The sequence below is a fragment of the Haliaeetus albicilla genome, chromosome 16, assembly GCF_947461875.1.
Source record: "Haliaeetus albicilla chromosome 16, bHalAlb1.1, whole genome shotgun sequence".
NCBI lineage: Eukaryota > Metazoa > Chordata > Aves > Accipitriformes > Accipitridae > Haliaeetus > Haliaeetus albicilla.
The window spans coordinates 22,738,013-22,763,570 of NC_091498.1; the positions used below are offsets into that span (position 1 = coordinate 22,738,013).

Here is a 25,558-nt window from a genome sequence, read left to right on the forward strand (position 1 = left end):
CTCACAGGGGCAGCGGCCGCCGCCGCTCGCCCGGGCCGGCAGCGAGGCAGAGCCACGGCCGGGCCGGCCTCCCGCAAGCCCCGAAGCGGGGGCGAGAGGGGACAGGACAGCCCAGGAGCCGCGGCCGAGAGCCGGGCCGGAGGGGCACGTCGCCGCCCGCACGCTCCGCCGGCTCGGCCGCAGCGGCAACGGCCCTGGCCGCGGGGGAGCGGCCCGGCAGCCCCGGCACACCGCCTCCGCGGAGCGGCGTTCCGCGCGGAGCGGCGTTCCGCGCAGCCCGACCGGACCGGACCGGACCGCACCGGGCCGGGCCGGGCCGGGCCCCTCCGCGCCGCCTCCACCCGCCACTCACCCGCGCGGCGCCGCGGCCGAGCCACCGCCTCCCGCCGCCGACCGGCCGCTGCACACGGGCCCGGCAACCGCCGCCAGCTCTCGCGAGAGCCGCCCAGCGCGCGGAGGAGGAGGAGGAGGAGGCGGCGGCGGCGCCGAGATCTCACGAGACTGGCGGGGCGGGGCGGGGCGCGAGGCGACGCCGTTGCTAGGGGCGGGCCGGCGCTCTGAGGCGGCCGTTGCTACGGCGTGGCCGGCAGCGGCGGGCCGAGCCCGGCGCCGCCTGAGGGCCGCTGCCGCTCCGGGGGGGCCGCGCCCCGCCCCGCCCCGCCCCGCCCCGCCGCCGTCAGCCGGCGGGGGCCGGATCGCGATCCCGCCGGGCGCCGCCGCAGGGCGTGCGGCCAAACAGGCGGAGCCTCCCGCCGAGGGTGGAGGCTGCCGGGCTGGGGGGCCTGAGAGGCGGCGCTGGAGAGCGAGCGCCGCCCGCCGGCGGGAAGAGCGGCTCCTCGCCTCCCGCCCGCCGCCGCGGAGAGGTAACTGGGGAAGGTGAGGCAGGCGAGCCGAGCTTTCCCCTGTAGAGCTACGCTGAGGGGATGGTAACTGGGCGGCTGCCTTTCCGCTGGAGCTCAGTCAGCGCGTACACACAGGTGTTCTGAGGAAAAACCGTTGCCGGTTTTACGTGGCGGCACGCACCCAGCACCCTGGCCTCTAGCCCAGCCCCGTGGTGCTCTGGCACCGTCATCCGTCTGTCCCTGCCTGGCCCAGAGGAAAAAGCCGAAGAAGGGTATAATGCGGTTTAGCTAGACGAGCTGACATCTCTGCTATCTCGACCTTCATCCTAAAACTGATTCCTGATTTAAATTACAACTATTATTTTTAGGTTTGTGTAGACCTATAGGTTGTGTATCGCCTCTGTAATCTGCAGTCTATTTAGGAATATTAGTGGATGTGGCTTTCATTCCATAATACCCCAGCAGAACTATCATGTCCCACATTGTTGCCAACTTCAGTGTACTGGAGCGTCACAGCTGTTAAGATGACGCTTAAGCCCTTTGCATTCCTCATGGGAGGAGAATAAAATGATACCAAGCCCCAACTGTGTTCAGGTCTAAAGACATTTGTTTCTTTTCTATGATATCCTCTATAGCATCATTATTAAATACAGGCAAAGCTTGACTTCCATATCAGGTGAAAGACTGTAGAACCGTAGACAATAAGTATATTGAAGAAAATTGTAATTAGTGGAGAGTTTGGAAGGAGAAAGACAAGGAGGAAATCTCTGCCCAAACTTTTGAATGTTTATCTGTTCTCCTTTGTGCACTGTGGGAAGCCAGTTTGGTTGCACAGTGGATATTTCGGGGCAGCCCCACTGTGAAGATCAACCACTATGTATGGGGTCTTCTCAGGGTCTCATAAAATGCTCTGGCTGGACCAGACCTCCCAGGGAAAACATGCAGGTAAGAGGGAACATGAATCTATATCATACTGATGAGTATATTCACCCTGAGCAGGGGTTCTGATTTAACCTCTGGTGGAGGAAGTTGACAAATTTGCTGTCAGATTCTAGAGACTGGAACTCTACAGCCGATGCTTCTGGTGTGCTTCTTATGTATCTTACAGAGCATCCTCCTCTTTCAGGGACACCTAAGTATTGATCTAAACATTCAGTGAGTGTACACCTCTGGACTTGCCAGATGCATTAGCAGATCTGACTGCTTCAGGCAGGGAATGTTAGATACGCAAGTTGTATACCTCATGCTCATTGGGGAGAGGAGGGAAAGAGGGGGCAAGACAGCAAGTATTTGTGTCTTTGCTATATTGAAATGCCCCATAAAAGACAGAAACTTTGCTACAATATGCAGCAAATCATGAATCTGTTAAACGAATTCTCTTTTCCATCCTTTAACAATAACCACAGATATAAACCACACAGTTCTGGAAATCCACCAGCAGAACAATGACAGCCAAGCAGCCTGCACAAAAGCTGCTAGAATGCGCTAACTAGGCAAGGAGTCAGATGTTACATGCTGTTTAACAGTGAGCTGAGCAATATCAAACAGCAGTAGTTACAGCAGCCAAAGTTAGAAGCAGCTAAGAAAGCCAAATCACTAGCAGTTAAATCACCAGCAGTAGGTTTTACCTACAGATCTTACAATTTGTCTGGTTTTTATTAGGGTTCTTGTGATTTTGGCTTTGTTACTTTTTCATGTGTGTCGGTTTTTTTCACATGCTACTGTTTTACTTCCCCTGAGGATGGATATTGATATTAGTGCTTGTTTCAATGAGTCATGAGTGAGAGACGCAATTATATTTCTTTTCACTGAGAATTTTATAAAAAACAGGTGTGTACAATAGATACCCATCTGCATGGGATGGGTCTTCGAGGACACAGCTCTTAGCAAAAAGCCCTTGCCAGATCATAAAGCAAGGTTTTCTGCCTTGAAAGGCAGTATGTGTATAGAAACCACATTCTTCAGGGAGGAAAGAGGCCTTCTAGAGACACTCCATCTTTGGAAGGCTGATCCAGTGGATGAGAAGGCATGCGGACCTAATGCTTTTCTAACTTTACCTCACTGGAACAGGGGACATAGGAAGTCTCCTCTGGCAGTCACGTGCGTGTCTAAGCCTGTTGTGAAGTACAGTATTTACATTGCTTACATCCAAGTGCACAACCTGGCATAGACTTAAGGCAGGTTCCAATGCATGCGTGGGAAAAGAACTCGAGCATACCCAAAAGTCATGCCATTATTTCCTCCAGTGACAGTGGCTGGAGATGAGATTTCAGCTCATACTAGCTAAAAGCTCCATATTCAGCCATGTGCAAGCTCAATTCTTCACCTCTCTTTCCTTGTTCTTTTTGAAAGATAGGTAGACAATGCCATTTATCTCTCCATACTGTTCATTTGTCATATCTTTATCATGCCTCTTTTTATTTATTTATTTTCTGACTGCTGCTGTTACCATTTATTATCATATATGTGTGTTTCAGTGGCCCTATTATTTCTTACCATCCTCTTTCTAGTCCCCTTAATCTGTGAAAGAGAAATGACTAAAATTGCACGTTAGTCCAGATGAAGATGAATCTTCGCAATATGTCATGATATTAAAATATTTTTGATAGCAGCCTCTGCCCCACTCTGAACATTTTTCTGTTTTGACTGCTGCTACACTGATCAGATGTTTAAGCTGAAAAGCTGTAACAAATCAATTTTCTAGATAATTACCATTAGTAAGTAATTTCATTCAAATTACATCTTTTTTTCTAATGGGCATTACCTAGCACTAATTCTTCTGCCACTGTACTGTCTTTAGTCCTTCTGATGAGTCATACTGTATGTGGGCAAAGCAAACATTATTTTACCCATAAATGAGACAGTGCTGAGCATAGTTTGTCTGTGGCCGTATTTCTAGCTAAACAGTGTTCAGTGGTGCATCATCCGTCTCTGACCCTGAAGCCCTTTGTAAGAACAAGTATTTTTTGAAGTGTACAGAAATTTAAAGTATTTGTGTAATCATCTTTCATCTACTGGATAGGTGAAGGTTGGGAAGAACAAGTGGTTTAGATAATAGAATTCTTTGTTTAGATCAAAAGGAAACAGTTTATGGATTTGGCACTTGACGATTATATACTTTCTGCACATGTGTCATTATTGTAAGGGGACATAAATAGGTTTGTGCTAGGTAAACACCTTTTGTTTAACCATCAATATGATTTTGTGTGCAGGAAAGACAAAAGGAAAAATAAAAATTGCTTTCATCATTATTTTTGTATTTACATTGCTGTAATAAAATAAAATGGCTTAATAATCTTGCCCCAAATGCTAAATTATATCAGAATAGTTACAGGTCAGTCAGTCATTATGCTTTAAAATAATGTCCAAGAGCTTTTGGTCCACTTTATTTGGTAACACATAATTGAGACATAGGTACAAAAATGCAATTTTATTTCTTTAAGTTAGCACAGATGTCTGATAAAAGAATAAATAAAAAGTGCACTTTAAGGCCTTGATTCTACAAACAGACAAGTGGCATGGAACCCTTGCCTATATGTGGGGTGCACCGATGTGCACAGGCATAGCGTCTGCTTGCAGCATCAGGACCTTTACATTACTAAAAGTATAGCCAAGATGATTGTGAACTACAGTTCACTAGTTACAAGTACCTTTCTAGCCTCCAGCAGATTGCATTTAAATTTGTAATGATTTATGAGTTTTTTACTAGGTTCCCCAAGGCGTGCTAGACATCAAACAAACAAATAAGTGATATGGGATCATACATACAGACACTTTGGCTTAGAGCAGCAATTCATCTTGACCTGAGCTCTGGCAATAGCAAATTTGGAGGCAACCACCATTATTCCTACTGAGAAAATGTTCTTATTAGTCAGAAATGATTGGGGGTCCTAAGCACATATGTGCATATACCATTCAAAATAATTTTGTATTTGCTGTTTTTTTAGAATTATTGTTATAATAATTGATTTTTTCCCATCCATATTTATGTCTGATTCTTTTTGAGTCCTGTTTAGAATTTGAATGTATTACAGCTAATGGTTCTTCTCCCAGGTTGATTTCTGCATGTTAATCGTTCTCATTCTGGGGATTTGGCAAACTGAGATCCCAATTCTACAAAAAATTGCACATGAAAATGAGTAATTTTATTTATGAGAGCCACTGGTCTCACAAACAAAAAAGACTTACACATGAGGCCTAACACAACATACAGAAATTCAGAGATAGCTAGTTTACAGAGAAAATGGGGGACAAAAAAAATATGTATCGCAAGATTTTTGTTTCAGTTGTAATTGCCTGGTATAGATTCATTTCCCAGTTCTATAGTTAGGGTCATGCTTACATACGGGCTACCTTCTCTGCTCCCACTGTTTCTGCAGTTAATTATAGGTTACCATCTTTTGGAGGAGGAGGATGTAAGCAAACCTTCCCTTCATTTCAGTATTTTGCAGAATTTCATTCTTCTATTTCGTACAGAATTTGTTTTAATTTTATCCTATTGTACTTTAGTCTTAGGCTTTGTCTTCCTACTTTAATTTTTTATGTTTGCACTCTTTAATCCTAAATTATTATCATGCAGCTTTTGTTATGTAATTAATGTCCATCTGATTTTAGGCCTTCTTCTGAAAATAAATGTGGATTTAAGTTTACATATTTTTGTTAGTACAAAGTTAAACAAAATTTAACCCTAGGCAAAATGGTGCCCTATTCTGGAGCCAGGTTCTACTGCATTTATTCATTGTTGGTTAACAGTACAAGTAGGCCTAGTGATTACATACAAATGCTGTCCATGTAAGAATAGTAGAACTGGTCTTAAATAATTTTTCAACTTTCTTACTGTTTCAGGTTTCTTTTTCTTTTTATGCTGGAAATTTATAAGATACATTAGCAATTTAAAAGATACCCAGAAATTAGCAGCAATGGTCATGGGCGGACTGTAAATACATTTTATTATTTGGTTGTGAAATGTCTAACTCAATGGGGCTACAATCTTGAATAGAGCCTTTAATCCTTATTGCAGTTTGAATAAATAATAATAAATGCCCTACTTGATCAATGATATACAGACACGTGCTTACTTGGACAGACATAATGCTCTGGCCTTTTTCATTATGGCTTTGTTTTAAAGAGTACATCCATGTAAGCTTTGTCCAGATCAATGGATTTCTTCTGCATTGCTGCCCGCAAATGCTCAGGGAGCAGCCTCCGACTTCTTATCTCACCCAGGACAATATCATCCTTGTTTCGAGGCCTCTGGGTCCTAGCATCCTCGAGGGCACTGTGCACATCCTGCAGTTTCATCTGAAGCCAGTCCTGTCTCTCCACGGTGTGTCGATGCTCTCCAAGGTTATGCATTAATTGCATCTCACTCACTGATCTTTTCCTGCATGAAAGAAAAGCAAAGAAAGAGACTCATAGTGGCCCTACTTGAATTCTAGATCCTCACTCAAAACCCCAGGTTTGGGAACTTTTGTGAGGTATCGCAATACAGAGCTGTAGAACCTACCTTTGTAAGGGATAGAATGACATCTGGAGAAGAGAAGGAGGGTGGATGGTGATTTGTTATTGGTAATGGGTATATTAGTGAGAAGGCATCAAAAATGGGAAGTAATCCAGTTTTGTGACAATATTGTGTGACTATATATTTATCATTTATTTTAGCTGTTGTAGATTAGCTTAGGGCTTATATGATAATAGGTAACTGATGAATAAAACTATGGCATTTATTCAGCGGTAGTTTTCTGTGAACACTAGAGCTAAGGAAGCATGATTTCCTGTGGATTTGTGTCTCAATACTGATTGATGTTAGTGTCTAAGTGCGAGTTCCAGCTACATTCTCACACAGTAAAAAAGATGCTCTCCTGTGTATACCCTCCCAAGTGTCTAATAAGAGATGCAGCTTACCCAATTATATTCCTAAAAGAACAATTATATGATTTTTCTCCCTCTACTCAGCTGCCTATTTTCAAAAAACGTGTAAGAATTCAAATTATCTAAGATCTCTACAGCTGTATCTAGAGGACAGAATTTGGCCAGCTTCTCCAAAGGGTTCAAAAGCAGGGACAGAAAGACTGACATACACATGAACTTACATACAGACAAAACAACCGTGTTCTCAAGAACAGCTAAAGTCACCCTCCAAACTTTGGAAGTGTATAATAATGTACTTACATCATTGGTCTTCCATCAGAGTTTGTAAAAAAGCATATGGCATATAAAATGATCGCAGTCCTGGCCAGGTTTTTTATAGAAGTCATTTTGCCTACAAAGATAGAAATGAATACCTGTATCAATCTGTATTTCAAGTAATTTCTGTTAATTCCAAAAAAAATTAGTTTAGGAAAAAAGTTGAAGACAGACATCAGAGAAGTGATTTTGAAAAATACTTTTTTCATTAAATGGGTTAGATCAAGAAATGCAAATGAAGAGTTTAGTTCTAATACTAATTTTGTAAGGAACTTTGTAGGCAAGTCTAAGAACTTTGGTCAGCCTTAGTTGCCCTGCATCATCATCATATAGGTACCCAGCTCTTGGATAATTGGGTGAAAAGCACCATGTTATTCCACCACCACCACCACCACCACTACTACTACTACTACTACTACTAAAAATAATTTATACTTTATATGCTCCAAGTATGTTGAAATACTTGTATATAGCTATGCAAGTGAAAAGTTTTGTTCTTTTATCTATTTCTTTTGCAAATTCTTTAGAATGAAGAGGCTGACACTTTTCTTGACAATTTTGCATAAAGGCATAACTCTACTGAGTTATGTCATTCCCCATTTAATTACATAAGAGAAATCTGAATTAAGCCCCTCGTCTTTTTCAGTGATAATCCTGCATTGCCAGTATGATTCCACTCTGCTTTGTACTTCATCAGCAAAACTACCACTTGGGATATATTTGAAAAATATTTATTACTGGTGATGCTACAACAGGCAGAAATGACACAGTCCAAATACCAGTTTCCAGTTTGGGTTTCCAGTATTGGCAGCCAGAAAAGGCATCTTTTTGTTATAGCTTAAGAAATTTGATACAGAGTAGCTGAAACTTAAGAAATGTAAAACTCCACAATGCCATTTTTGCAAAATTTTCTGCAGCTTTACTCTAGGTCAGAAAAGCATTTATTACGTGGTATCTTATATGATAATATGAATGTGGTCCTAGCAGTCCATCTAACCCAATATTATAAATTCAGGATTTGGATTCACTTTAAGATATTTCTAACTCACTGTCTCAGATTTTTTCATTTCACAAATTTGGTTCAGATAATAAAACAGTTTGATCTAACTAATATTCACTTTATTTTTAAGATAGTCTGGAAAGAAGCTAATGTAAAAATGAATAAAGAATAAATGATAAAATTTTCTAAATGAGTCCTCTAAAGAACTTGGAAATAAAATAGAGTATACTTACTAGATAGTATCTTGAACAGATTTCTGGTTTGGGTCTGTCAGCAGATGACTGTCTCTTGATGTCAAGTATATTTAAAGACTACTGAATTGGTTTAGTGGACCCCTTAAATGTAACTTTAAAATAGAGCTTCTAAGTAACTTAGAAGCCCTTTTATTGTCTCAGTTGATGTCACTCTCAACACACACCCTCCTGACCCTCATGTACCCACCCTCGGATGCTTTGTTAATTTGGCATTTACAGGGAAAAGAAAGGTCTCAGCAAAAAGAAAGTATCCTGGATAGCTGTGAAGAAGTTTGACATTTAAATTCAGGTTCCCTGTTACTCATAGAATTGTGCCCAAGATAACATGATCTCTGAAGCTGTTGGAAGGATTTGCAAAGAAAACTTTGTGTTGTTAAATGCAGGCAGGTAAAAAATTAGGTAGTGAGGTTACTGATCTACAAATGCAAGAATAAAACAAAATATTGAAAAACTAACATCTCTAATACTTGTGGGAAATGAGAACAGTCACTTCAGGTCAGATGCTAGATTTCTTTGTGAAGGAATATATTGGAGAGGAGCAGAAGCCCTAGGATGATAGAGGATCATGTTTTTAATGAGAAGCTGGTGGTACTGAAAAGTTGTTAAAATACAGTGTTAGACCCTCACTGTTCTGTTATACCTATTCCTGTATAGGTATATATCTCTGAAATGCGCTAGATAAAACAGAGGCATTTGAAAAGGCCATGATATAAATTAGTACCTTATAAGTTTTGGAAAAGAAATATAGAACTCTTTGCCTACATTCTAAGAAGTGAAATGTGTAAATCAGCAATACTTTCCCATATGTATGAAGAAAGATTATTTTTGGCTGCAATATATTTTTCCTACATTAGAATCTTCTTGTAAGTTCCAGCATATTTCTCCAGGGGAAAAAAAAAAAAAAAAGAAAGAAAAAGTTTACATCTGCACATTTTAACACACCATTTGGAAGTTATTATTGCATTTACCATTAGTGCTTTTTTGGTTACACTATATATACCTGTTGTATTTCACAAAGAGGTAAAAAAGATATTTTATAATATTGATTTACATAGATGGTATTCTCATGGGGAAAGGAAGGGAAGAACCAGAAACTCCAAAAAGCTCTAAAGAGATCTCATTGTTCCCTCAGTAAATTGTAAACTGAGAAGTAAAGAAATAATCCACTTAAACAAGTTCGAGAAAACAGGGTAGAGATGGCTTCCAACATTATACTGTCAGTTGTCAATATCCTTCCACCTACACAAAAAAAAAAGCATACAGAGGTTTATGGGGATGATGTTTTGTTAGTAGATTTGTATCTGATGTGGCCACTAGGGATACTAATCTGAAGGCTTTAGTGACTAAAAATGTACAATGGACATGGCATGCCAGGAAAGGATTTGAAAAATCTCTACACAGTTGATAATGAAAGGCTCCATTTTTTAGATTTTACCATAGCAAACATATGCAAAACCTTTAATGCAAAGCCTCAAGGCAGTATTTTTACAGAGGCCTGGCATTCATATGGAACCTCTAGCATATGACAGGAAAGCCTTAACTAAAGGACAGACATTAGAAAATCTAGTGTCTGTATACAAAAAAATAATGCTTTCGTATAAACTGGCAGCAACTGATAGCAAAAATTGGCAACAAGCCATTAGTAACAATTGCAAAATGAGTGTGAGCAGACTTGAGTTGCTGACATTATTCCTTTAGTTGCAGTTGCATCCCTTACAACACACATGTAAATCTGGAAGAGACCCCAGGCTGGAGCTTTGAATAAAACTGAGAGAGAGTAAACACCAGAGTATGGTGTTGTAATTGAAAATACATAATTCACTTCAGGCAACTTATAGTATTTTAGTGTGGATGCCCTTAAACAAGATGTAATTTTAGCTGGTTTATTTGCTGCATACCTAGTCTTTAAAACAACTCTAAAATAGGATTTCTTGTTCATTGTCATATTTATTCAAAGGTACTAAATAGGTTGTACCTAAAATCTCAAAGATGGCTAAACTTGATACTTTAAAAATATTCACATCTGAAAAAATACATAAGACAAATTAGAATTGCACTGTTTGCCTCAGATGAGTGAAGATGCAAAAATAATAAAAATAATAAAATATGAAATATATACCCCAGTATTTGTAAACAAATAGAGCCTGTGATGGTAATTAAAGAAACTTTAAATTATGGCTCAAAATTGGCATAGCCTTATCTGTATATGCAGAAACAATAACTTATTTGATTTGGTTGTTTATCTCTGATATCCAGAAATTATGTTATTTGAAAATACAGCTGCTAATAGCTTATCCCATGTTATCTTATTTGCTAAACTTGGTATATCAAAAGTGGGAATGACAGATAATGGACCAAATGAATATAGTTCTTTCACAAAATACTGTAACTGTGTACATGTTTGTTTGGACACAGTGTATCCAGTCTATAATGATGAGCTGAAAATGGTATTGAGCTCTTTTAATGTTTCAGAAAGATGAAGATTCATGTTCAGATTTGAATTTTTCTCTTTCTTAAGCATCCCTTTAAAAAATTCAGTTCTCTTTGGGGCACTACTTAATGGAAAAGCTGAACCCAGGAAACCAGGGCTAGCACCTGCTGAAATGCTCTTCAGTATGAGGCTTAAGACTACCCAAATTTATAGACACAACGGTGAAAAAGAGGTATATAAATTCTTATGACAGAAAGAAAAAATAACATATTATCTCCTCAATGAAAAGGCATTTCATGATCCTTTGTAGGTATAAGACTGTATATAAATACAATGACAAAATATGGGTGAAAAAAACCCCAAGTGTCTTAGGAAATTACCATCTACTAGTGAGGGTACATTTCTAGTGCCTACAAATGAGGACTGACCTACAAGTGACTATTTTTGCTTCTCTCGGAATAAGAGGAGGGAAAACACAGTGGATTCTGAGTTTCCGTATTCTGAAAACAGCAGGCCGTGAATGAGTGGATGCATGAAACAGTGGGTACAATTGAATAGAGCAGTCAAGAAACTATAAACCATTAAATGTTTCAAGTATCTACTAGACAAAGGCAACCAATTCAGAAATTGATTGCAAACTATTGGTGTATATGTTGCTTTACCAATACTGAAATTTCTTTTCCTTTCGGAGAGGAAGAAGTGAGAGCAGGTAACTTTTTATGAGACTTAGGCTGAAATCCAATCATGCCTAGAAGATTGTAGTTCAAATTTGTGATTATTTCTTCATGTACGCCAGAAAACTGTCTCAGGCTAGATCTAAGCTTGAACTGAGTGTTCTCTTTTATCTGTCATCTAAAACCATAGAATGTTCTACTGGAAATGAGACAATATAGCAATATACTCAAGAGTTTATTACAGTAATGGCTTCTCTATGCCATGAGACATTATAGACATCAAAAAAGGGCATGGCACTTCTGAAGATGAGGGAGAGGGCTGAAGAACTGAAGATGCTGCAATCACAGTGTGGGAGGGAAGAGCTTACCACAGCCTTTTCCTCTGACAAGACTTTTTCTTGATCAGTCAGAGAACTACCCTTCCCTGACCTTCCCTTATAGATTGTACAGATACTTGAATCAACTGTGCATGAAAAAATCTCCGTGTTGCTTTGTTTGCAGGTGGCATGCCACTTATGTTGAATTTGTGCCATTGAATGCAATCAGACTACAGGGTTGAAAACAAGTGAAAAGCAATTAGACAGATTTTGCAGCCAGGTGGGTGAACAATGACCATATTCTAAAAATTCTGAATTCTTTATAATCTACTTCATATATTCTATTCATTTTGTCAGGGAAAAATATTATACTGCATCTTGAAATTAAACACATCTTGAGGTACATTACTGGAATATGGTTACAGGACACAAAGCTTTCTAGAATTATACTCTTAAGTGACTAAAGCATATTTTCACAAATCAATTATGTAATCTGGTATATTAATATTCCTACAGAATTCTTCATCCTCTAGATTTAAGGCTTAAATACAGCAGTCGGATTATTTCTGTGCTATTTACAAAAGTAGGCTTTTTCCACTTTGCTTGTTCCAGTGGGTAGTTACAGATAAAATGCTTTCTAACTGCAACTATGGCTAAGAGAAAATTAGTAGATCATTGAGCAAGGGAACAAAGTAATTGGTGACACACTGGATGATTGGTGAGGCAACCTTTCTAAATGTGTCCAAGGAATGTTTCTGCCTTGACACAATGAAAAGCCAAAGTGACAGTCAGTAAACTCTTTAGAACTTCACTTGATTGACAAGATTTGTGGCTTTTCAAATACCACAGCAGCATGTTTGGTAATTTATGTAAGCAATGTTGGGTATCTTCAGGTGTTTTTTGGGTTCTTGCAGCTAGATGAACCTTCAGCCACATGCCAGCTTCCAGTTAGATGAAAAACAGCACGGAGACTTATGTGAAAATCAAAAGATGGCCTATCACAGTTTTAGTTTGTGTGCAGTCTGCTTCATACAATACATTTTTAGCAGCCACTGGCAAATGTGAATTTTGGAAATAATTGCTTGCCAGTATATTTTTCTCCAGTTACATAAAATCTTTCATCTGAGAATCACAATGTTGCTGAATCTCCCTGATTTCTTTCTGAGGAAAGTGTATACTGATGATGTTTGTTTCTAGGTTATGGACATTTAGACAAAGACAGATTAAATGCAAACATAACTAAGAAAAAGATCAGAGAGAAAACAGAAGCTGGTGGATTTTAGTCCCAATCACCTAATTTTAAGTACACTTCCTTACCTAGGGAGATAAACTGGACACTGTAATGATAATTGTGATCCAGATTATTTCTAGTTTTCATTGCTTAAATGAAACATACAATATCTGAATGGACACCCCCTTTTGCTCTCAATGTAACTTAGCCATGTTATCTAAAAGAGATATCCAGTTTATCATAGAATTTCTCTATTGACCTATCATGGACAAGCCAGGCTTTGATGATATGATCATGAATGTATGAGTGTTTGCTCTCTGCATGCCACCCTATACCATGGCTGCATAGAATTTCACATAGCATTACATGGCTGTTTTGAAGCCTAAATGGAGAGCCCTGCTTACCTCATCTCTCTCGCATGAGAAGAATCTGAAGCTTGATGAAACAGCCCAGAGCAGCTTGGAGGAATGCTAAAATGGCTGTTAAGGAAAATCACGAAGTTGAGGTACCTCTTAGTCTCTACGGAGACATATTTCAGCGGTCAGTAACAAAAATGCTATTGTGCATCATGAACATGCAAGAAAGCCATGAAAAGCCATGGTTAGTTTCAACACATACATAGTGGCACATTTTTAAAGTACTGTTAGTGAATTGTAAACTAAATATATAATTATTCATAGAATTGTGTGTGAAAGAATAGGTTTTACTTCAGATTTAAAACTTATGCTAAATTATTTTACAGTCAATAATTACTTAGTGGGATATTAGCCCTCATGACACTGAAACACCATGCTGTCAATGTTTTGCTGAATTCATTGCTATAATGAACAATACAGTACTTTATGACCTTTTTCAGTAGATAGGAAGCTGGTACAGTACTCAAAACTGCTGTTGGATCATCGGATTTTGGGGATCAATACCAAATTGAATTATGCATATGCATATGCACACATACATGTAGTCATATATAAGCCAGAGTGTTTATTGGCCTATTACTGGCTCTAAATACTTTGTGCAGGCTTGAGTTCCCTTTTAATGACATGCAGTGTAGCTGGAGCTCTAATGAGGGCCCATGTTCTTTTTTGTCATCCTTTAAATGGACATGGCATCCCTCACAAGCCACACAAGGAGACCAGTTTTGAGAGCACAAGTAATCCCAGAGGGAAATGCATCTAACACTGAAACAGGGGTGAGTCTAAAATCCGCCCCCCCTCCTTTTCCAGTCTGAAGCAGCTCACTCAACACTTCAGGATTCAGGAGCCCTCTCTTCAGCATACATCTGCACACACAGGCACATATGTGCACCTTCTATAAAATCATCATTTTAAAAGCAATTAAGACATTTACTAAAAAAGGTTTGAGTAATTAAATATTAGTGTCCACTTGGGAGGTAGGGAGCAGCAGATATCTACAAGTATCAGGTTTGACCTAACAAAACCATTGTAAGAATGAACGTGCTAGCTCTGCATAAAATCACCATGAAGACTCAGAATGATACAGGATGGAACAATGAAGGTCTGCATGTTTTATGCAGGTAGCCACATATTTTTCTATCCTTTCTACTGAAAAGACATTTCAAGTTCATATTCCCATATTTTCTGCAGTCACTGCAGATGAGCAGATAGCATCCAAGTAAACAATCTGGAGCTTGATGAAATCTCATGGGAATGATGAGTACAATTTACAAATGAATGATGACATTTCAGACCTTTTCTTCAATCCAGTGAATGTCCTGAAAAAATCTTAGTCCATAGTCGGCTGAAAAACCTTAAAACATAGAGAATTGGCAAAAATCATTGTTTTGTTTGGGTTTTGAAAGAAGATACTGTGCTAGGTGCTATGCAAACTTGCAAGAAGATGCAGACCCTCTAATAATGGTGTTACTAAGGTCAAAAAATGTGTTGTATTTTATACGAAACTTTTTATTATTTGAGATATTAATTACAGCAAATAAAATGTTTTAAGTTATATATTAAAGACCTTGTCCCAGAAATGAGGTCCTTTAAATGAAAACTTCTAGGTACAAGACTTATTGAAGATTAACTCAGTAGTTAAACATTTTGACCAGAAGTTTCTTCAAGATATTCTCTTAATGTATTTGTACATATTTTTATACTGTTTTCTAAAGGGATATACTTTTTCTGTATTTTCCCTGCTTTATTTAATCAATCCTTTTCACTAAATTTTTAGCTGGATTATTAATAGTTGTCAAAATCAAATTCTTGAACTGATAGTTTTCTTTTACAGAACTCAAAAGATATTTTAAATGGTTGCATTTTATTTAAATTATGTGTATATTTTAAATCCTTCTATGTTGACCAGTAATTTTCTCGAAACTCATTTTTCTTCTTAGACCTTCCTGAAATATCAGTACTAACATGAAATTCTTATAGTAATTCTCATAATCTAGTTCATCAAGAAGTATAGCACTTTATATGCTTTTTCAGCATTAGTCACTTCCTGTTCTGTTTTTTACTTCATTCGTTTCTCTGGTTGGATTTGACAATGTAGTCTATGAGAAAATTGACTTTATAGTAAGATGTATGGGTCTCGGTGCTTAACAGTTATTTGCTTTTGTTTCTTTGTTTCTCTGTTTCTCTATGTTGAGCCAGTGAGATTCAAAAGAATAAAAAATTGGAGTTTGGCTCTACAGATCATCACCCTGGCCTTTTCTACTACGATCTTCCAGAGAGGAGAGTGTTATTCTTAACTGTAGTGGTAGTTTCAGTGAATTAGATAGATTATACTTGTCAGTATGTCTCTTAAATCTTCCTTGCTGACATGCATGTTTCTCTTCTCTCACAAAGCTATACAGACTATCTCAATTTAAAATTTTTCTTGTTAAACTGTTCAGTCCTCTGCTTAGCCTCTGCTGAAATCTTCCTAGGCTGTGTCTCTTCTTCCGTATGAAATTCAGACTCTTCTAGGCTTTTTGTAAAAGGCATAGATCCCCACTTTCATGCACTGGACATTGTCATTTTAATCTATGCAGTTTGGGTTAGGATATGAACAAATCAAAATTTGCTTAGCTTGCACTATGCATGAATGACAATATAGAATGCTGAGTAGTGAAGGACCTAACCCTGTATTTCTGCCCTCATTTTCTGCTACCCTTTGTTTTACATTGTGACGTCCCTATCTCCTAGGCTAGACTAGTGAAGGTAAGAATTAACCAGTTCTGCCTAAGCAAGCCACTTCATTTTCCATGCTTCCTAGTCCTTATTAAAATGGTCATCCCTATAGAATCCTGTCTCTAACTTTATTTTTTCTGCGGTAATCCCTATGTTAGGGACAGGCTTTTCTCTATTAGCCAGATAACTTTCCTCCTCTTTGCCCTCTTCTTACTGCCCACTATCTAAACAATTGGCTGTTTTTCAATATTTAAGAAAAGATAACAATGACTATATGGAGACAAATATTTATCTATAAAAAAGCAGAATCTGTAAGAAGCAGCCCAAACCTACACTATCCTACTACAAACTGTTCCTTCCCTTCCTGTAAATTGTACAATTCTGTATGACAGAATTCATACCATATTCAAGGTTATCAACTCTTTGAGTATGGATTGTATTTTTTCATAAATTCTTATGCAGTTATCATCCTGTAGCAGTAACAATGGGCTTCATAGTTTTACAGTGATCCTACATATGCATCTTAGAAAACAGAGAATCATGTAAAGGAAGGATTCTGAGCCATCATCCCTAGCAGCCTTGTGAAATTAAAGATCAGAATAAGTTAGGCAATTACTGCATTAGTTTTCCCAAGATTAGTGCCCCTTCTCCTCTCTCATACACTGGGAAACTCCTTTAAAAGGAGTCTCTGCATATCTCTGTAATACAAAGGGCCTGAAAAACAAAGGCATGATGAGAAGCTAATAGGAGATAGGGCATACTAATGCGCAAACAGCTGCCGAGGCAATAGTAGCATCCTAGACCCCCAAATCTCTTTTTATCTGAGAGATCTATAAACATTTGTGAGAGTATAAATTTACCAAGGTGCAGAGAGGAGATGGCTTGAGCTAACAGTTTGTTTTTGTTCCATGCTAGCATCTGTGCTGTAACTATAGGAACGGACTCTATAAATAGCCCAACCCAGTTACCTTTTTCAGAACTTCAGGGATGGCTAATCCCTAAAATAGATGAATTACATAACTCTGTTCTCTAAACATACTCATTCACTCTGCAAATTGGGTTCTTTGCGCACCACTGTAAAATTAGTGCATCCCTCTAGCTTACATTCAATACTCACTGGAGCAGTTGTTCAGTTCACATAGTTGTACTAACTCAAAGGAGCAGTGCTAATTTTCAGCTTCTGAGGATTTGGACTTTGACTGCAGATATTTGTTGAAGTGCATTTAAAAAGAAGAGCAGATCTGAAATATCAGACTATAACACTGATTCTAAATTTAAATTAGGTAGGTGCAAAAAGACGTATTTTTGACGCACTAGGCTGGATGTACATGGCTGAGTTATATGAGGGGGAGCAAATATTCAAACTGAATCATGCACATTTGCAAGACTGTCCTTGAACTTAAGGTTACAACAGAAGCCAGAGAAGTGTTTCTTCCTCTGGAAAACAATAGTATTTGAGAAGCGCCACATACTAAGGGGAAGATCTCATTCTGGAGTTCTGCAACCTGTCCTTAAATGAGCAACTGTACACAAACCTGGACCCAGTGTATTTTAAGTGGAATTGCCATTCTTGGATCAAATGCTAACTCTCCAAAACTCTTAAGGGCCTTTTACAGTGAAGTTCTGTATTGGAAATATTGGCAAACAGAGTACCACAGGAATCATTAATGCATGCAATTTTATGTCCGGTTATTGCCTTCTCAAGCTGAGCAATCACATATGTCACTGCTACAGTGGCCTAGCAGCCTAATAATGTAAGGAGAGGACATTGCATTGGAATGGGGAGATCTGAAGACACACATGCTCAAATATGACCTCATCACATTAAGGATATACTTAGAGGAATAGTATCCTTCCAGGAAAGAGTGCTCTACAACTGTGTTATCGCTAATGCCTGAACAGGTCTCTTGCTCATGGTAATTCTCGTACCATCTTTGAGGGAAGAGTTACTTTATGCATTTTACAGATGAGCAAATAGAAATAGGAAAAACTTTGTCCACAAATCTCAAAGCTGAAATCTACCTAGAATGATAGGAAATATCACCAAAAGGCCCCTGCATCACTGTGTGCAAGTGGAGATACTTGCCCATAAAAGTGGTCCACACTGTGTAACACGGTTGCAGAGACCAAAAGCTGAACTTGTTTGGTATGTGAAGTCCATTGTTTGGTATGTGCATTCCAGGTGGCAGTGCAGACCACAGGCCTGCGAGTCTATTACCGCTCTATTATGTAATGTTTACAAGCTCTTTGCCACAAGTGATCTAACACCTGCAAGAGGCACATATTTCCCACTGTACTAGGGTTGCAATCTCATCTTTTCTTCCCTGTATTGATCTTCACAGAGGAATTATACAAAATCTGCAGACTGTTTTTTTTAACCTTCTTGGGTGTTACTAGATTTTCACTCTATATGTGTCTCGTGTTTTGTGCTCTCCAGACATACTTATTTTCTTTCCATCAGCCTTCACTATTTTATGCATCTCTGTTGTGGTTCTGTCCTGGGTTTGTACTCCTAATTTATAATTGGTCATATGGCACGCTACCTACCATATTTCTGAAGAAACACAAATACATATTGTTCTGCTTAATTTATAGCTCTGTTCTTTTGAAGCATGAAGTAAAAGCTCTTTGCAAAAATATGAACACTGAATGGAATGATTGTAATTTTTTGGATTTCTGGGAAGCCTCACACTGGCAGCTGTTATTGCTGGTGCCAATCCCACCTCCATGTAATAAAACACTTCTCTGTATTATCTCACTGCACAAGTATGATAAATACTTTGTTAAAGGCATTTACTTACATCCTAGTCCTTCTGTGATGGTGAAACACAGGTGTTAACAAGTCACTCAGCATCTGTGGCTGCATTGTAAATAGCATTAGACTAACCAGGTGATGATATCACATCAATATTTTGCATTTCCAAAGAAGTATCTTGCCTTTTTATTTTTTGAGTACAGACCATGAAACAATACAAAGGGCTTTTCAAATTTCTCAATGTTCAGAAAAGACTACTGTCCATGTAACATTTTTAAAAGAAGAGGCTTTCAACTATCTCCTGTTTCACAGAATCATTTAGATTCTCAGAGGTCCTGTAGTACAACTGTCTGCTCAAAACAGGGTCAACAATTAATTCAGACCAGGTTGCTCAGGGCTTTATCGAGCTGGGTCTTGAAAATCTGCAAAGACAAAGATCCCAGAAATTCTCTGGGCAGCCTGTTTCAGTGTTTAATTACCTTTAAGAGGAAACTTTTTTTCCTTAGTCAGAATCTCACATATTTCAATTTGTGGCTGTTGTCTCTCATTCTCTCACAATGCACCTTAGTAAAAAGCCTGGCTCTGTCTTCTGGGTAACCTCCTCTTAGGTACAGAAAGGCTGTTATTAGGCCCTCCTAAGCCTTTTCCAGGCTGAATAAGCTTTTCTCAACTTCTCTTCTTAGGGCAACTGCTTCAACCCCTGACCATCGTGGTGGTCCTTTGCTGGATTTGCTCTACTTGATCATCTTTTCTGTACTGGCAGCCCCAAAACTGGACACAGTATTCCAGGTGCAGTCTAGTGTGTGCTGGGTAACAGAGGATAATCACTTCTCTCAGTCTGCTGGCTGTGCTGCTGTTGGTAGAGCCCAGTATGCTGTTAGCCTTCATTGCTGCCAGGGCATACTGCTGAATCATGTTTAGCTCACTGTCCACCAGGACCCTGAGGTCCTTTTCAGCAGTGCTCTCTCTAGCCAGTCAGTCCCCAGCTGTTACTATTGCAAGGTGTTAATCCATCCCAGGTGCAGGACTTAGCATTTGTCCCTGCTGAATTTCATGAGGTTTCTGTAAACCCATTCCTCTAACTTAATGCTAGGTCCTTCTGAATGGCAAGCCTGCCTTTGAGCTATCAACTGTACTCCCCAGGTTTATGTCTCTGACAGGTTTGCAGATGACACATTATGTCTAATAAGTTATGAAAAAAGGTAGGTCCCAGAGTAAAACGCTGAGGAGCTCCACTTGTAATTGGCCCCCAGGTGAAGTACAAACCATTAACCACTGTTCTTTGAGCTTGATGATCCAGGCAGTTTTTCATCCATCTAGTAGTAGTCCATCTGTCTAGACTGAGTCACATCTTGTTATAAGAGTACTGTGGAAGACTGTGTCAAAAGTCAAAGTAGACAACATCCACTGTTCTCTCCTCATCCCACAGTCATTTCGTTATAGAAGGCAGTCAGGTTGGTCAATGCCATGATGTTTATTCCCTGTCACTTTTCTCCTTATGTGCCCAGAAATGGCTTCCAAGGCTCATGCTATGATTGTACAGGAACAAAAGCGAGGCTGATTGATTGACCTGTAGTTCCCAGGATCATCCTTCTTGAAACAAAGGAAAAAATATATAAGACATGCAGTCAAGTTAGATCACAGTTTCCACCATGTCTCTGCACCAAATTTTTTTTAAAAAAAGGATTCTAGGCTGAGGTAGCTACATAGCAGTTTCATATGCAAAATAAAAAGCAAGGGAAAAAAAAAGAATATATTATATTTGAAGATATATAAAGAGAGGTTGATTGAAAATAATGAAGGTTTAGCTGTACAAAGGAAGCTGAACTAGGCATTTCAAATGTCATTAATTTACAAGGAAAGTGATATAGTAACTAGAGAAAGAAACAAGTTATATAAGGTAGTTAAAGGATCTTCAGTATTTAGTTTTGTTTACACTAAGCAAAACATTCAATAGAAATAGCCTCTGTTCCAGAGGACGGTGAACCAGTTATATCAATCTTTGAAAAAGGCTCTTGGGGTGATCTGGTGTATTATACAATAGTAAGCTTTATTTAGGTACATTGGTTGCCTTAATAATTAAAATGGAATGACAAAAAATTTCAAGATTAACCAAAATAAAGAAAGAAGATCCATCCTCACTTATCTCAGAATTATTTGAATATGCTAATAAAGTAGTAGATAAAGAAGACAAAATGGACCTTGAGTATGACCTGATTTTGTAATTTCTGTATTCCTAAGAATATCACATGTCAAGAGATATCATCCACTGGAGCATGAGTTTCCTCACATGGATTTTGTCCCCTTGCTTTCTGTTTTCATCAGAAAAAAAATCCAGATACTGAAAAAGTATTTATGTGAAAGGAAAGAATACTTGTGCATTTAATTTTCTTTTCATCAATGTGTTTTACCTCATTTAGGATTTTTATCATGCAATATCTTGGCTACAAGTTGGCTTTGGCAAGTTTCATAGAAAATTACTGCCTCTCAAGGGTTTTCAGCAAGCAGTAGCAAAACATTCACATACAAAAGCTTTTGAAAATCTGATGCATTTGCAGCATCTCAACAGTAAGTGTTTCATTATAATTAAAACTATACCATTGGTCATGAATATTTGTAATCAAGGGTGGATCTGCTGAGATGGATGTATCACAAAGGTCATTCTTTGCCTAGCATGCGTTTTCCTTGGCTCATGTTATCATTTCATCTGTACAGCTAATTGATTTCTTCAGATATCTTTCTTAGAACCAGAAAAACAAATCAAAGGTACAAAATATTATGTGGGAGGAGGTGTCATTTGAACTGATCATACTGTCTAAATCACATATGCAACAAGGAGAAGCAGCACTTACATAATGCTTTTCTGTTCACTCAGTGTATGCACACAGAGTATAGTATATTCGATATTTTTGTTTTCTGACCCAAAAGAGCTCTGACGACATTTTCAAGAGTTCAGTGGCAGTGGTTTCCTTCAGAGTAAATTAGATGGAACAAATTTTCTTAAGTGGCCTTTGAAACTAGACTGCCAGGATGTTTCTTTTTTTTATTGGTACAGTTTCACAAGCACAGAACCTCATGTAAGTTTACACAGAGACCACTGCTCTTACAAGCCTAATGCTCTCACTGGGGAAACTCCCTTCACTTGTGCCAGTGATCCTAAAAGGAGAATTTGGCCTACAGATGAAATTCCCTACCTCCCAGCTTTCCGTTCTGAGAGGCAACTGGGCATTCATTAGCAAAGACAGTTCTTTTACCATTGTAAAGGTAGGGATGCACAGCAGGAAGCCTAGTCTCAGTGAAGTCGATTTTGTATTAAATTCTGACATATTATGTCAGTTTATTGACATCATCAATGGACTTACGTTTTCTTCAAAAACATGCAAGTTTAAATTAAAAAAAAAGTCTGTAAATTGTGCCCCTGTAGAGCTGGTGAAATTTTAGGGAGGCCATGGGTTTCTAAGAGACTCCCTCCAACTCCTAGCATAGGGATAAGTTCTGGAACTTAGGCTGTAGCTGATGTTTGAGCTGGGGAACCTTCTTTTCTACAGCTGTTTCCTTTGATGACAAGCACAGTAAGAGATTCAAATGTCCCATGTACTGCCAGCAAGGATAGGGGTTTACTTGCTGGGAAAGTGAGAAAAAATGGTAAGATGCTTGGAGCAAAATTGCTTATCATCTTTACATGGATATTCTTCAATTCTTGCATATATTAGAAAGCTGAGCAAGGTCACCTTGTATATCAGGGCCTAATCAGCATCGTATCAAATGTTTTTTCCAGATTTTAGTGCTAGAGGGGACATGATAGGTTGCAAAATACCTATAAAGAGAAAACATTTTCCTCCGTATTTTATTTTAAAGACGTTTCTCTATTACACACACAAAAGTTGCAGAACAAATAGTTACCTACTGAGTGACATCTAAAAAAACCTGCCGAGTGCAGGCACAGTGCTGCATCTGGGTAAGCCGTTAGCAACGCTGCCCTCTTGTGGAGAGAAGGGAAAGGGTTTCTTTAAGTGTGTGGCCGCCCGGCGATCCGCAAGAACACAGTGAATGGGTTTGCTTTTGCTACTGAAACCAAAAATATGGCATGCCTTATTCATATTATTGAGAAGCAAATCTCTTACGTGTGTGAGAAGAAAACAGAAAGCCAAAGGGCCTACCCCTAAGAAAAAATATCTGAACAATTTGCTATGCAAATAATCGAGAATATGACAGAACCTTGCCATGGTCACTCCTGTGTTAACAAAGAGAAACTGGGCCAAGTTAAGCCTGCAATAATTCTGATGAAGTCAATGAACTGTGGTTGTGCAAAGGTTGAATCTGGGCTGTGAAGTAGCTAATTTCTGTGTTCAGTTTAAGTGTTGACAGATGAACTCTTACAGGCTTAGAAAGAATGTTTTAGGGTATTACCACCTTCACCGTTGACTCCTCCTCCCAGCTAGATGTCACTGCCACAAATATTGAGCTGCATGAATTAGGCATATGAGCATTTCTAATCAGCTGCAGAGCAATGACTATCAGCTTTCTAGCCAGAATAAACCAACAGAAGCTAGGCCTATATGAACAAAATTTGTAGATATTTGACATAAATCAGGTGTAAGTAACAAGTAGGTGTAGTAATAGTGATTCACACAATGTCTTATTCACACAATAGCACTTACATCAGTACTGCGTGCGATGCAGTAATGCAATCTTAAGCTCCAAAATTGTGTATCTCCAAAGATCTGTTCATTATGAAAACAGACTGTGTTAAACTGTTGCTTATTCATAACTGCCACATGGTTTTTATGGAAATAGAACTTTAAGTACTTTAAAAACATGTAAGTAAGAAGCTTTTGAAAATGTTTATCTTTCACTTTTTTAGGACTTGGGCTACATCACATGATCCAACGTATAAGAATTGAGAACCATTGATCTATGTTAAAGTAATTTTCCCATTCTCTACTTAGTTCCTCCAGTACAAAAAAAAAAATACCCCCAAACCCCAAAACATACAGAAACCAAATACCCTGACAGTTTCTTATTTTCCAATGAGAATAAAATTTTCCTTGTATATCTTTTATGTTGCTTTCCCTGGGGAGATTTGCATATATCCTCAAGGATATAATTTGATCCTTAGAAAATCCTTGGTTTCTGTTATCTTCTGGTATCATCAGACCTGGAATTATCCTTCAAGTAGATTTCAACTGCAATCCCAGAAAATTCTTAACTCTCCTCCAACATTCAAAGTGAACTTTGTCCTCTGCTAGACTTACAAGGAGTGGACACAACTGCATTTTGTGACATTTTGTCAAGTGACATTTGTTCCTAGCACAGGAAGCTAAACCCAACCACGCTGCAGAGAACATAATGCTATGTATTCAACCCTCTGCAGGTGCTGTGTGCAGGCGACATGACTTCCAGACATAAACCTAAAAGAAAAATCCTTGACCTCTTATTCTCCTTAGCAAACAGTAAGGAAGCACTAGAAGTACAAAATGTAAAAAGTATTTTAATAATAAAATTAAGACCTTATCTACCCTAGGAAACTTCATGATGACCGAAAAGGAGATAGAGACATGCCAGAGAAAGAAAGAAAGAGGCTGAATAATTGAAAGAATTTTTTCACTAAAAGGTCATTCATTTTTTTTTTTTTTTTAGCTCCTGTTTACCCACTGCAACCAGTGAATTAACTGGAGAAGGAAAAAGTTGTTTGAGATTTGTCGTCTCACTGCCCACATGTACAGTGCATGATCAAGAAAAGGGGACACACCTGTCTCTAGGAAGAGATTGAGCAAGACCTGATAAGGTTGGTAAAATTAAGTGAGGGGAGAGGGAAGAACGTGGGAGGAGAAAGGAACTCTTTCACTTGAAAAAAAAGGCCTTTTGTTTTTCCTTTAGCCAATGTAAAGAAACAAAAAATAATTACACTTTTTAGAAAGTCCTTTGCTAGCCACCTTTAAATGTCCCTTACAATAATTTACCCCTAATTAAGTATGGGGAGAGCTAGAAGGGAATGGAGCTACAGGAAGAGAAAGAGCAAGAAGTGGAAAGTAAAAGGGCTGCACAATCAGGGGGCTGTGTCACCCTGGTTTAGAGGAATCCTCATAACCACTGAGTATTGCTGTGGTATCAGTGGAACTATACTGGTGTAGGGGTCAATTATATGGAACTTAGTTACTGGGCCTGAAAGTAGCTTATGGTCGCAAGAGCATTCCAGATGCCTTTAGAAGGCCTTGAACAGAATAAACAAGAAGACAGAAAAAGAAAGATCCCAATTAGAAAAACACAGGTGCACATTCCACGATAAAGGGAACTTGGCACAACCAACCTCAATTCGGCAGTTTATCTTGACCAATTAGACTGAGACAAGTTTCGCATGCTCTAGTTAATATAGCCAATTATGTCCTATGTTTATGCGCGTGTACAGAGTTAGTATAACCAACTATATCTTATGTTTATACATGTGTACAGTGTCGATATAACCAATCACATTTTATGCTTGTGCACGTGGACACCAAATGCTTGCATGCAGCAGCCAATCAAAGCTTCTTAGGAACTTAGAGAATTGTATAAGAATGATCAGCTAGGCTCAATAAACTGGTGACTTTGATCATCATATTGGTGTCCTGTTGTCCATCCCCGCATGGAATTTCTCTACACACTGGATTTATAAAGTAGACTGTAATGCCATAAAATGTCTATCTGGGGCATATTTGCACAGCTAGGTGAAGTTGAAAAAGCCACGTGGATAGGCA

The 25,558-nt window shown here is 38.9% G+C and overlaps 2 protein-coding genes and 1 long non-coding RNA gene across 4 annotated transcripts in view; 1 reads left to right on the forward strand and 2 right to left on the reverse strand.

Moving 5' to 3' along the window:
• Positions 1 to 499, reverse strand: part of BTBD10 (BTB domain containing 10) — a 30,404-nt gene extending 29,905 nt beyond the window's left edge. Inside the window, exon 1 of one of the 2 annotated variants that reach the window (XM_069803928.1) lies at positions 353 to 499. The gene's annotated coding sequence lies outside the window, so the exon portion shown is untranslated. The remainder of the gene's footprint in view (positions 1 to 352) is intronic. The other variant, XM_069803925.1, reaches the window with a different exon arrangement.
• Positions 500 to 1,660: 1,161 nt separating this feature from the next.
• Positions 1,661 to 25,280, forward strand: LOC138689464 (uncharacterized). Its single transcript, XR_011328292.1, has 5 exons — positions 1,661 to 1,787; positions 11,889 to 11,984; positions 19,505 to 19,610; positions 21,242 to 21,389; positions 24,462 to 25,280. It is a non-coding gene; the product is annotated as an uncharacterized lncRNA (long non-coding RNA).
• On the reverse strand, positions 5,656 to 7,319 carry PTH (parathyroid hormone). The gene is made up of 2 exons (XM_009928631.2): positions 7,014 to 7,319; positions 5,656 to 6,225 (listed from the first exon to the last, which is right to left on the reverse strand). Exons 1-2 carry the CDS (start codon positions 7,235 to 7,237, stop codon positions 5,952 to 5,954), a joined length of 498 nt encoding a protein of 165 aa, XP_009926933.2. The 5' UTR covers positions 7,238 to 7,319; the 3' UTR covers positions 5,656 to 5,951.
• Positions 25,281 to 25,558: the final 278 nt, after the last annotated feature.

Excerpts from the sequence above, each read along its gene's own strand:
- PTH (XM_009928631.2), bottom strand. The coding sequence starts at position 7,237 with ATGAAAAAAGTATTTTTCAAAATCACTTCTCTGATGTCTGTCTTCAAC. Across the intron at positions 6,226-7,013 it reads TCTGATGGAAGACCAATGAT|GAAAAGATCAGTGAGTGAGA; the intron begins GTAAGTACATTA and ends TCTTTCATGCAG.